Source organism: Pongo abelii, chromosome 7, assembly GCF_028885655.2.
Source record: "Pongo abelii isolate AG06213 chromosome 7, NHGRI_mPonAbe1-v2.0_pri, whole genome shotgun sequence".
NCBI classification, from domain to species: Eukaryota; Metazoa; Chordata; class Mammalia; order Primates; family Hominidae; genus Pongo; species Pongo abelii.
The window spans coordinates 117,520,121-117,532,390 of NC_071992.2; the positions used below are offsets into that span (position 1 = coordinate 117,520,121).

At 38.5% G+C, this 12,270-nt stretch overlaps 1 protein-coding gene and 1 pseudogene across 3 annotated transcripts in view; one reads left to right on the forward strand and one right to left on the reverse strand.

The window, feature by feature from the left end:
* Positions 1-12,270, forward strand: part of GRHL2 (grainyhead like transcription factor 2) — a 176,513-nt gene that overhangs the window by 62,010 nt on the left and 102,233 nt on the right. For all 3 annotated transcript variants that reach the window (XM_024251472.3, XM_054518706.2, XM_054518705.2), the window contains exon 4: positions 4,271-4,664. In XM_024251472.3, the coding sequence (XP_024107240.1) occupies positions 4,271-4,664 (394 nt within the window). The remainder of the gene's footprint in view (positions 1-4,270; positions 4,665-12,270) is intronic.
* On the reverse strand, positions 7,767-8,308 carry LOC112134700 (probable ribosome biogenesis protein RLP24; annotated as a pseudogene).

The window sequence follows — 12,270 nt, forward strand, 5'->3', positions numbered from 1 at the left end:
ATCTCCAGGGCGCAACCCCAGCAGAACATGAAGGCTGCCTGCATCTGAGTCACTGTTCCATTAGGGATCTCCTGAAGCTCCACACTGCTCTGGGGTCCTGGGACCTCGCTGGCAAAAGTGATGACAAGGAAGAAGAGGCTGACACTCTTCAGGCCCTAAAACTTTTCCTTGACCCAGCCAGTTTTATTGAGTTAAGCTTGTGCTATCTGCTTAGTCCTGTGCCAGAATTATAGCAGGATCAGGGAAAAACAAGTTTAAGCCATGTGTTCTGTCTACCTTTCACATCACAGACAAGTGAGTATCTCTTACGACAACATTACAAAGCAACAGCTGCTCATTGTATTTTAATGGTTACTTTTGTGATTTTCACAGAGCACTTAAAAAAAAAAACTGCAGTGAAGTATAGACTAAACTACCTTATATAGATTCATTATGACTTAGACTTTTCATTGAATATAATCTGGAAGGATGTCATTGTGATCTGCAGCATATTCACGAATTAAGTTGCCATATGTTAACATAGTATCATTACAACTGTTTGTATACAGAAGTTGCTACCTGGAAAAATAACAGAATCTCAGTGACATGATCCGAATTTTCTAAAAAGTATGTTTAACACACCATTATTATCATTGCATTTTTCTGGTATTATAATATTTGGTTCAATTTTAAATTCTATTGCAGGTGATTACTGTCTCACAATAATTCTTAGTTTTAATTATCCATGTTTTAGATGTCTTTGTGAAGTTCTCTGGTATCAGCTTCAAAAGCTAAAACTGTTTAACAGAGGCATAGTTACACATTTTAGGTTGGTGCCAAATCTGTTATTTTCTGGTGGTATGATAACAATATTCAACTAGATTTATACAATTCCATAGCTTGCTTATTTGTTTGTTTATTAGGACACCAAAGCCAAAAAATAGTTTGACTTGTATTCTTTCTTTAGAATTCCTATGTTTTGCATGAATTAAAGAATTAAGAAACTTGGCCCCAAATGGACTCTAACTATAGAGAAGTTGGTTAACTTTGAATATTTTGGCAAAGCCAATGAGACTGTGTGTGTGCAAAGCCTGGAGTGGAAACTGGGTAACAACTTTGTAGCCAATAAATGTAGACCAACTTATGTACTCCTAACCTGTAGGGGCTTATCCCCAAGTATTAATGGTTATTTCTTCACTCAAGGATCTGGGCTGACATGAGTTTGGGAAATCCTGGGTTTTGATTAAACAAATGAAGGAATGCTGGAACCTTTACTAGGTTCATGATATTTGCAACCCATTCAGGGTGGTCTCATTATGGCAATTTTGTTTGTTTTTTATTATTGATTTCATCATGGACTCTTTTTTTGTGTGTATGTGAGGAATATCTATTAACATTCCATGCAACGTTTAAACAATGAAGTTTAGGACGTGGTCATGTAAATGGGTGGTCTGGGTTTTGGCATCCTCCAACTAGCTGGATTCAGATGAAACATAAATTCTAAATTTTCACTGTTTCTTATATACAGGTTCGCTCTATTGATTTGATCATGAAATCAGGTCATTACTTAAGGCTAGAAAGTGTGTAGACTTGTGATTTTACTCCTTAGGAAATTATTTTCTAGACTTATTTCTTCCTACACATAAAGTTTTAGATATCTTAAATATTTTTCTATTTGCTGTGTTCATGTGGAGAAATTCTTTTTGCAAGTTTCACTTTGAAGTTTCATCTGAAAAATCAAAGCTGAAAATATCAAGTCCTGCTTGGTAGTTAGGCAAACTCAAAGGCTAATGGGCTTCCTTCTTTACACACAGGAGCCAGGAGAGCTCAGTTCTTGGAAGAACATTTTTTTTTTTTGAGACGGAGTTTTGCCCTTGTTGCCCAGGCTGGAGTACAATGGCATGATCTCAGCTCACTGCAACCTCCGATCCCGGCAGGTTCAAGCGATTCTCCTGCCTCAGCCTCCTGAGTAGCTGGGATTACATGCATGTGCCACCACGCCTGGCTAATTTTGCATTTTTAGTAGAGATGGGGTTTCTCTATGTTGGTCAGGCTAGTCTCGAACTCCTGACTTCAGGTGATCCACCCACCTCGGCCTCCCAAAGTGCTGGGATTACAGGCATGAGCCACCACGCCCGGCCTCAGAAGAGCAAATTTTAAGAGAATAGCCCTCACAATGAGAGATGCCACAAAGCCCCAGAAAGCACATGCTAGATAAAAAACAGAAACAAGCAAACAACCCAGGCATCAGAGAGGGGACAAAAGATGTATTTTCTCTCCACATTACTCAGAAGAATCCATAAATCAGTGAGAGGTGGCCCCAAAATTGCACTGACCAGAGGGACTTTGCTAATAAAATCATTTTGCTGTCAACAATAATTTTCCATTAATGAGTTCTTATTTGTTTCTGCTCTCTCCCAGACTTCTTTAGTACAGATGAAAGTATTTTATTCTAGTTTGGCAAGAATTAATATTCTACATCCTCTCCTTTCTCTCTGTACCACCCAGGAGGTCTGAGATCTGGGAGATCTTGTTTTACGTAAGCCAAGCTACACCGCTTCCTTAAGCCCCCAAAGTAATTCAGTGCTAAGGACGTCAGTGAGCTCATGTTCTCTCTCAATTTGGTGAAAATACTTGAATGATAAATTCTCATTATTTTATGTCTCCTTTAAGGTGCCCACAGAATGGTAAAAAATATCCTCCCCACTCCCCAGTCCTTCAAATTACCATGTTTGTCCTCCTCCTTTTTCTTTTTGTGTTTTAAAACTAACTTTTTGGTAAAATTTTCAAACACATACAGAAGTATAGAGAATAGTGTAATAAACCCCCCAAAATCCATCCCATTCTCCAGTTCAGCAATGATAAATTTTTTGCCACTGCTTAATATCTGCTTGATACTGACCTTTTCTCTCTTTCCTTTTCTTTTTTTTTTTCAAATTGCAATAGTATTTAAATCCCTGTCATGTCATCATATTAGTTAACCTCTAACTACTTCTGATTTGTGTGTCTAAAAAATAAAAAAGGACTTGTTATTACATAAGCTCAAAATCATTATCACCCCTAACTGAATTAACAATACTTCTTTTTTTTTTTTTTTGAGGCAGAATCTCGCTCTGTCCCCCAGGTTGGAGTGCAGTGGTGTGATCTCGACTCACTGCAACCTCTGCCTCCTGGGTTCAAGTGATTCTCCCACCTCAGCCTCCCGAGTAGCTGGGACTACAGGCGCATGCCACTGTGCCTGGCTAATTTTGTATTTTTAGTAGAGATGGGGTTTCACCATTTTGGCCAGGCTGGTCTCGAACTCCTGACCTCAGGTGATTCGCCTGCCTTGGGCTCCCAAAGTTCTGGGATTACAGGTATGAGTCACCGCACCTGACAACAATACTTCCTTAATATCGCCAAATCCCAGTCCATATTCAATTGTCTCAAAATGCCCATTGCCTGATAAATGCCTTTTTGGTTTGTTCGGGTCAAGATCCAAACAAGAGCTGCTTCTCATACTTGATTTTTATGACTTTCAAGTCTCTTTTAATCTAGAACTTCTCCCACCCTTCCTCCTTTTTTCATGCCTTTGACTTGTTGACAAATTTAGGTCAGTAGGATGTACTGCATTCTGGTTTGTCTGATCGCTTCTTTTTGATGTTGTTTAAGTCATTCTTTGTGTTCCTGTATTTCCTAAGAGCCGAAAGTTAGATATGAAGGTTTGATTAGATTTAGGGTTAGGTTTTTGTTTTGTTTTGTTTTGTTTTGAGACAGTTTCATTCTTGTTGTCCAGGCTGGAGTGCAATGGTGCCATCTCGACTCACCACAACCTCTGCCTCCCGGGTTCAAGTGATTCTCCTGCCTCAGCCTCCCGAGTAGTTGGGATTACAGGCATGCGCCACCACTCCCGGCTAATTTTTTGTATTTTTGAAGTACAGACGGGATTTCACCATGTTGGCCAGGCTGGTCTTGAACTGCCCTCAGGTGATCCACACTCCTTGGCCTCCCAAAGTGCTGGGATTACAGGCGTGAGGCACCGCGCCCGGCCTCGTTTTGTTTTTGTTTATTTTTTACAGTGAGACTGAGTACTTCAGGTTGCATGATACCAGGGGGCGCATGGCTCACTCGTGGTCCTACTTCTACTGACACAAGGATCCCACTGCGTTTCGTTGTGAAGTTTGCCAGCCCCCTGTCCCTTAATGGCATTAACATCCAGTGATTATTGCCTGCATTAGTTATTTTATTAGGCGTTGCCGAATGGTGATTTTTCTAATTCTATCATGTTGCGGGGGTGGGTTTCAACACACAGAAACTGCCTTGGCACCAGTGAAGCCCAGAGTAATTTGAGTGGAGGAGAAAACCGAGTGCAAGTCCTAAAGACTGTTCCAGTGAACCTTTCCCTAAATCAAGATCACCTGGAGAATTCCAAGCGGGAACAGTACAGCATCAGCTTTCCCGAGAGCTCTGCCATCATCCCGGTGTCGGGAATCACGGTAGTGAAAGCTGAAGATTTCACACCAGTTTTCATGGCCCCACCTGTGCACTATCCCCGGGGAGATGGGGAAGAGCAACGAGTGGTTATCTTTGAACAGACTCAGTATGACGTGCCCTCGCTGGCCACCCACAGCGCCTATCTCAAAGACGACCAGCGCAGCACCCCGGACAGCACATACAGCGAGAGCTTCAAGGACGCAGCCACAGAGGTGAGTCCCAGGCTCCATCGACGGCCGGAACCCAAACCCAGAGCCCCTAGCTAACTTTTTTTTCTATTTCCTTTCGAAGTGTGATAAATGAATTAAACAGTAAGTTTTAGTTTCAATTAGTTTTTTAAAAGATGTGTTTGTTGGTAGTCTGGCATTCTTTCTAAACAGGTATTAATAAACCTATCTATGTGTATGTGTGTGGAGGAATATTTCTATTTTTCTTGATTCTTAGATGATAGATTTCTTTGTTTTCATTTTAGTCTTAAGATTAAATATTTATGAGGAATTAAGAGATGTTTTTGTGGAAACTTCTGCTTTGTAAAGTTTTCACCTTGATCTTTTCTAGTTTGTAACCTTCCAAATGGTAGGTAGCTAAAGGTAGGGCTTGTCCATTCTTTTTTAAAAAACAATATAACTTTAGCCGGACGCGGTGGCTTATGCCTGTAATCCCAGCACTTTGGAAGGCCAAAGTGGGTGGATCGAGGCCAGGAGTTCAAGACCAGCCTGGCCAGCATAGTGAAATCCTGTCTCTACTAAAAATACAAAAAAAAAAAATTAGCCAGGCCTGGTGGCAGGCGCCTGTAATTCCAGATACTTGGGAGGCTGAGGCAGGAGAATCACTTCAACCCGGGAGGCGGAGGTTGCAGTGAGCCGAGATCACGCCACTGCACTCCAGCCTGGGTGACAAGAACGAAACTCCATCTCAAAACAAAGCAAAACAAACCAATAAAACTTTAAAAAACCTTGTCTGATGGAATACTCAAGAAGGAGAATTTGCGTTATCAATAATCAAGTGTGTATATGTGTGCATTCTTTCTACTTTATAAATAGAGAATATATATTCTTCTCAGGAGGTCATAGGACTAACTTTGCTTGTTTGTTTTAAATTCAGAAGTTCTAAATGCACAGTTGAGAATTTTGGTAATTGTATACAATTGTGAAACCAACATCAGAATCTAGGTATAGTAAGTTCCCTTGCCCTGAAAATTTCCTTGGAGCTCTTTGCACTTGAAGCCTTCCCTGCTCACCTTGCATTTGGTGAGCATGGATCTGCCTACTGTCGCTATAGTTTTGCCTTATCTAAAATTTCATGTAAATGAAGTGATAGAGGATATAGTCTCCTATGTTGCCTTTTATTGCTTAGCATATTTTTGAAATTCATTTATGTTCTTGCTTGTTGTTTTTTTTATTTGTTTTTGAGATGGAGTCTCACTCTGTCACCCAGGCTGGAGTGCAGTGGCGGGATCTTGGTTCACTGCAACCTCTGCCTCCCCGGTTCAAGCGATTCTCCTGCCTCAGCCTCCTGAGTAGCTGGGATTACAGGTGTGCACCACCATGCCTGGCTAAATGTGTGTGTGTGTGTGTGTGTGTATTTAGTAGAGACAGGGTTTCACCATGTTGCCAGGCTGATCTTGAACTCCTGACCTCAGGTGATCCACCTGCTTCGGTCTCCCGAAGTGCTGGGATAGAGGTGTGATCCACTGCGCCCAGCCTTGTTGCTTGTTTTAATAGTTGTTTTTTAAAGCTGCTGAGTAGTATTTCATAGTGAGTGTATATTACTATAGCTAGTCACTAGTTGATGGACATTTGGTTGCTTTCAGCTTTTGGCTATTATGATAAATGCTGCTATGGACGTTCCTGTTTATATTTTAATGTGGACATATGCTTTCATTTCTCTCGGGTAAATACCTAGAGCTGGAATTGCTAGGCCATGTGGCTCATGTATGTTTAACTTTATGAAGTACTACCACACGGTGCTTCAAAGTGGCTATACCATTTCATTCCTACCAGCAACGTATGAGGATCCCTGTTTTCCACACCCTCGCCAAAATTTGATAACTTTTAAACTTCAGCTCTTTTAGCGGATATGTGATGGTGTCTCATTGTGCTTTGAATTTGCATTTCTTTATGTGTAGTGATGTTGAACATCATTTCATGTACTTATTTGGCCCTTCCTATAACTTCTTTTGTGAAGTGTTCAAATTATTTGTCCAATTTTTAAATTGGGTTTTCTTCCTTTTATTAAGTTGTAAGAGTTCTTTATATAATGTGAATATAGGCCCTTCATTAGTCACATATTTTGCAGTCCATTAGCCTTTTTGTTTTCTTAACTATATCTTTCCATGAGCCATGGCATTTAATCTGATTAAGTCTACTTTATTAATGTTGTCTTTTATAGTTTATACATTTGTTATATCATTTAAGAAATTTTTCCCTAACCCAATGTCACAAACTTTTTTTGTTTGTTTTTTGTTTTTCTTTAGATGTTTATTAGTTTTATGTCTTTCATGTAGGTTTCTGATTCATTTTGAAGTAATTTTTTTTTTTTACTTTTTAAAGAGTTTTATGTGCAAATAATGAACAGATGTTGTACCTATAAATTCTACTTTCCAAAAACAGGAGCTTTTTAAAAGAAAACCACACAATAACTTTTAAAAGGCACTGGGATTCCTCTGCTTCTAGATCATTGCTAGGCTAGAAAAAGTTTGTTCTACCAGGAATCACAAGTTAGAACTAAGCATTCTTCAAAGTGGAAATTCTAGACTATAGTGTCATTCCAGGCAAAGATTATTCAGTTCTCATCCCCAACATCCACAACTACCTATCAGAAGGGTTAAACCAGGTCAAAACAGTCCAGCATAATTAGGCTTCATCAAACAATGTCATTATGCTCTTCTAAGATGCAAATAAACCAAGCAGGAAATACCAAAATCAAAATAATATTTGACACTGTCATACAAATTGTTAGTTCCTTGTTGTATCCCCCTTCTATAACATTAATAAAGGGAATATTTTACTGCAAATAATATTTTATTTTATACATCACTAGCCATGAATTTTTGCCGTTAGTTAATATACAAATGCTGTCTAGTGCCATTATCCAAATGGCATAACCATTTTACGTCCACAATTCACTTCTATAGTTACAAGTAGAATTTTCATGATTTACGTAAGTACATCTATCAGTAAAGATTTAACACTGAGATGCAATCTAACATCTGTAATATCTGATGTTTTGTAGATGGCAATGTAGGAAAGATATATTTTAATCACTTTTCATTTAAGTGACCTTATGTAAAAAATAATAATTTAGCATTTCAAGTCTCCAAAGGGCATTTTCAAATGTACATAAAAGAAATGGTTACAGAGATTTTTAAGAAGCATCTTCCATGTCCACATCCTCTTGTAACTGTGGTACCATTTTCTCTTCCAACTGCTTCACTTTGCCTGCAGGTGGGCTCAGATAAGATGGATGTTTTGCTTGACTTCTTTGATATCCTGAACTCTTGTAGCTCTTTATTTTTCTTTGATCTGTTCATTATAAATTTAGCTTGGTGTTTCTGTTTGATTTCGTCAACTCTCTTCATTGAATCAATAGTTTTATTCCATAGCTCTCACTGGTATTTGATAGGTTCATTTCTACGTTTTTCAAATTCAAATGAATTATACACTGTAAGCTCTTTACCAGCTGCTTTCCAGAATGCTTTGGTCCACCTAACTTTGTGAGGATTGCACTTCTTTTTAAAGTTTTTATGACATTTAGATTTGCAAAATCTGAACACCTTGCAATTATTGTGGATGAACATCATGCCGTGGCCAGGGTAGATGGGTCCTGAACAAAAATAACACTTCTCGATATGCATGTTGAACGGGCATGGGTCCCCACCAACCAAACACCAAGCTTGAGAGGTGATGTAATTTTTATATATGGTGTGAGGTAAGGATTGAGACCCTTTTCTCCATACTGATATCCAGCCATACTGGTGTCATTCCAGCACCATTTGTTAAAAAGATGATCTTGTATTCATTGAATTGCCTTGGGATCTTGGTAAAACAGCAATTTATGATATAATTGTTGGTACCTTTTCCAAATTTTGACCTAGAATATGTAATGTGTATTTTTATTAGCTCAGATCAGCTTCTTCACTGTTTAGGAGCACTGCCTCTGCATTCAAGATGAGGGTCATTTGTTCTCTACTTTTCAGCCCACCTAGGCCAACAAAAGACAATGGCAAAAGGGGAGAATGTGTGGTTTTCCAGTTTCCTAAAGAGGAGTGAGTGTAGTGGCAGCATGATAATATCTTTAGCCTGCTGCCTATTTAATTTCCATTGGGAAAAATGCAGCTACCTGAGCTTGAGATTTCATCTTTAAGTAATAATATTTGAAAATAATGAATATTTGATGGGTACTCACTATGTGCTGGGCATCATCCTAAGGATATACAAGCCTCACAAAAGCCCTATGTGGTAGGTACTATTATTGTCATCTCTAAATGAGGAAACTGAGGGATAGAGAGCATAAGTATGCTCTTGGTTATTTAGCAGTAAGCAGGAGGGATAGGACCCAACCTAAGCTGTCTGGCTTCAGGACCTAAATCCTTAACCATATGACTACACACTTAGAGAAGCCTGGGGCCTTCTAAGTCTCAATAGTTCCATTGCTTAAGACAGTGATTCACCAAAATCTTTTTAAAAATATTTGACTGTCCTTGGTCCATCTCAGATTTTTTTTTTTTAATCTTTCAGGTGAGCAAAGAGTACAAAAGGTTGGTGAGCAGTGACTAGCTCTCTGCAAAGTTGCAGAGAGCAACTCTTGTATACTAGGACATAGAAGTTGCACTAGCAGCCCTGCCACTCCTGGCACCAGTCATTTCTGAGTGCCTGCTGTATTCTGTGGAATCAGGGAGTGATGAAAGTGACATATGATAAATTCCTTGTCCTTAAGAGGCTATCATATTTCTTGGGTTCTGGTAGCTTTACAATCAAACTTTCAATGCTCTTGAAATTTAAAAAATGGTCTTAAAATTATCTTTCTTAGCTTCCTGTATCATATTGCTTAAAATAGTTAGCAAACTTTCTTTCTTTCTTTTTTTTTTTTTTGTTGTTTGTTTGTTTTTTAACTGAGTGAAGGATCTTGTAGAGTCTTTGGTATTGTTGATTATTTGATTTGCTCTTAAGTAGTCAGGGGTGCTTCTGTAGAAGCAAATAATTGAAATTATCACTCCATGATCCCACGTGAGGTACATTTTTTTCACCAAAAGATTGCCACTGATGTATTTTCTCACACAGTGTAGAAATATTCCATTAGTCACAGAAGAGTGTATGGATGTGGTCCAATGTCAACGGAATCATCATGCTATTTGGGGGATGTGTTATCAGTTATGTTTGTATTGTAGATAAAGAGACTTGTGAAAGGAAGCTATTGTATTTTGGGCTTTATTTTGAAGTAGATGAGAAAGTAAAGAAACTTACCAGAAACTAAATATAAAGGCTTTTCCCACTGATTTTGCTTGAGCTGCTCTCCTTGTCTTGGAAATCAGTGTTTACATGGCATATTGTATTTCAGCCTGGTGTAAATTAAATTGAATGACCTACTATGATCTTTAGCTATTTCATTGTCAACTGGTTATAAGATTAAGTGATTTCAGAGTAATTTCACCAAGAAAGTTTCATTAAGGAAAATTTGTCTAAACTCGTTTATTCTAGGCAAACTATTAAAATATCTAGAACCCTGGTTGAATAATCAAATTTATTTCGCCATTTGAGACCAATTCTTCTGTGTGTATGTGCACGTGCATGTGTGCACAGTGGTAGCAGGGAAGGGAGTAGTTTGCTTTAACTCAGGCTGGGATTTTTGAAAAGACAGTGGTAGCATTAAAAAGTGCTTTATACTGGGAGTGGTGGCTTGTGCCTGTAATCCAAGCACTTTGGGAGGCAGAGGCGGGAGAATCATTTGAGCCCATGAGTTCAAGACTAGCCTGAGCAACATAGTGAGACCCCGTCTCTACAAAAATACAAAATAAAAAAATTAGCTAAGTGTAGTGGCATGCACCTGTAGTCCGAGCTGCTTGGGAGGCTGAGGTGGAAGGATTGCTTCAGTCCAGGAAGTTCAGGCTGCAGCGATCTGTGATCATGCCACTGTACTCCAGCTTGGGTGACAGAGCAAGGCCCTGTCTCCAAAAAAAAAAAAAAAAAAGCACTTTAATGGATGAATTTTAGCTAATTTGATCTATATTTTATTCTACATCGTCTTTGTAATAACATTTGGCAAATATGTGTTGATTTATACTGGGTATTAGGCACTGTGGTGATGTGGAAGCTTAGGGCAAAAGGCATACTAGTTTCTGCCTTCTAGAAGCTTACAATCTGTCTGTATGTGTGAAGGGAAATAATGCTAGATGCCATTTATCGAGTTCTACTCTGTGCCAGGCACCATGGCTTACTCATTTTACTTCTAATCCTTACTACCATCCTTCAAGGAAGGTGCATTATTTTTTCCATTTTACAGATGAAGAGACAGAGGTTCAGAGAGGTTAAGAAACAAACCAAAGATCATGCCACTAATAAGCAAAGAGTATAGTTGATAAATATACAGTGGAGTGGTAATTAAGACCAAAAATGTTTTAAGAAACATTTAAAAATTAAAAGATGGAAGGATTTTTATCAAAAATCATATAGATATATAATCATAATAAATCAAAATGGAAGGAAGAATTTGTTTATTCTGTACTACAATTTTCTATAAGTCAGTTAACAATAGTTTCTGGTTTAGGAACAAAGCAACACCAAGATCTCAGTGATTTAATACAATAAAATATTATTTCTTGCTAATAAAATACTGATGCATATCTGTACAGTTCTCTTCCAATTAGTGACTCAGGAATCCAGGGTCCCTGCATCTTGTGACATTATCATCTCTATGTGTGGTTTCTAGTGTCTCCCCAGCAGAGGAAGGGAGGCCATGGAGATGGCACACTGACTAGTAAAGTCATACTTTACTGACCTTAGTTATATTGACTAGTTGACCTGGAAGTGGCGCAACTGCATCATCTCACATTTCATTGGCTAGAACTAGTCACCTGATCAACCTAATTGCAAGAGGGCTGAGAAGTTTAATTCTCCCATTAGTCCTCCCATTTGCTCAGGAATTGAGAAGAACTATTTATGAGTGAACATCAGACAGCTCTACTGTATATTTCATAATTCAACTCCAGGCACGTTATTTGTAGAATTAACATAGTTTGCAGAGCATCTTGAAATGAAAGCAAATAATGACTGTCATTATCTGGATAGATGTATGATCATAAGTCCATTGATTTTATATTCATCTAATCTGAAACTGGAAGTGATCCTGGATCTAAACCCTATCCAACTTGATTGATTGGCAGGTGGTAGTCCATTATCCCCCCACACATTTAAAGGACAAAATCTCAAAAATGTTGATTCATCTACTAAATTGGAACACGGCCTCGCTTCAGATTAATGCACACAGTTTTATTATGTTTATCTTAAACATATGATGCAGTGGCTATGATAACACCAAATTTCTGTCACTTTGTTAATGTGTTTTAACATCAAGCAAAATTTTAGAAATTCTCTGGGATACACATTTTATACCTTAGGAGGATTTAAATCTCTCTATATGTAGTCAAAGTTGATAAGACTAGATCACTCATTATTTATATTAACATGGCATTTACCCACCTCATGCATAAAATGTCTATGAATGTCCCAGTTCTGTTAAAGCTGTTATTTAACTTTGCAGCACCATTTGACACTGTTGATCACTCCTCCCTCTTGCAAATGCTCTTGGCTTCATGTCCAC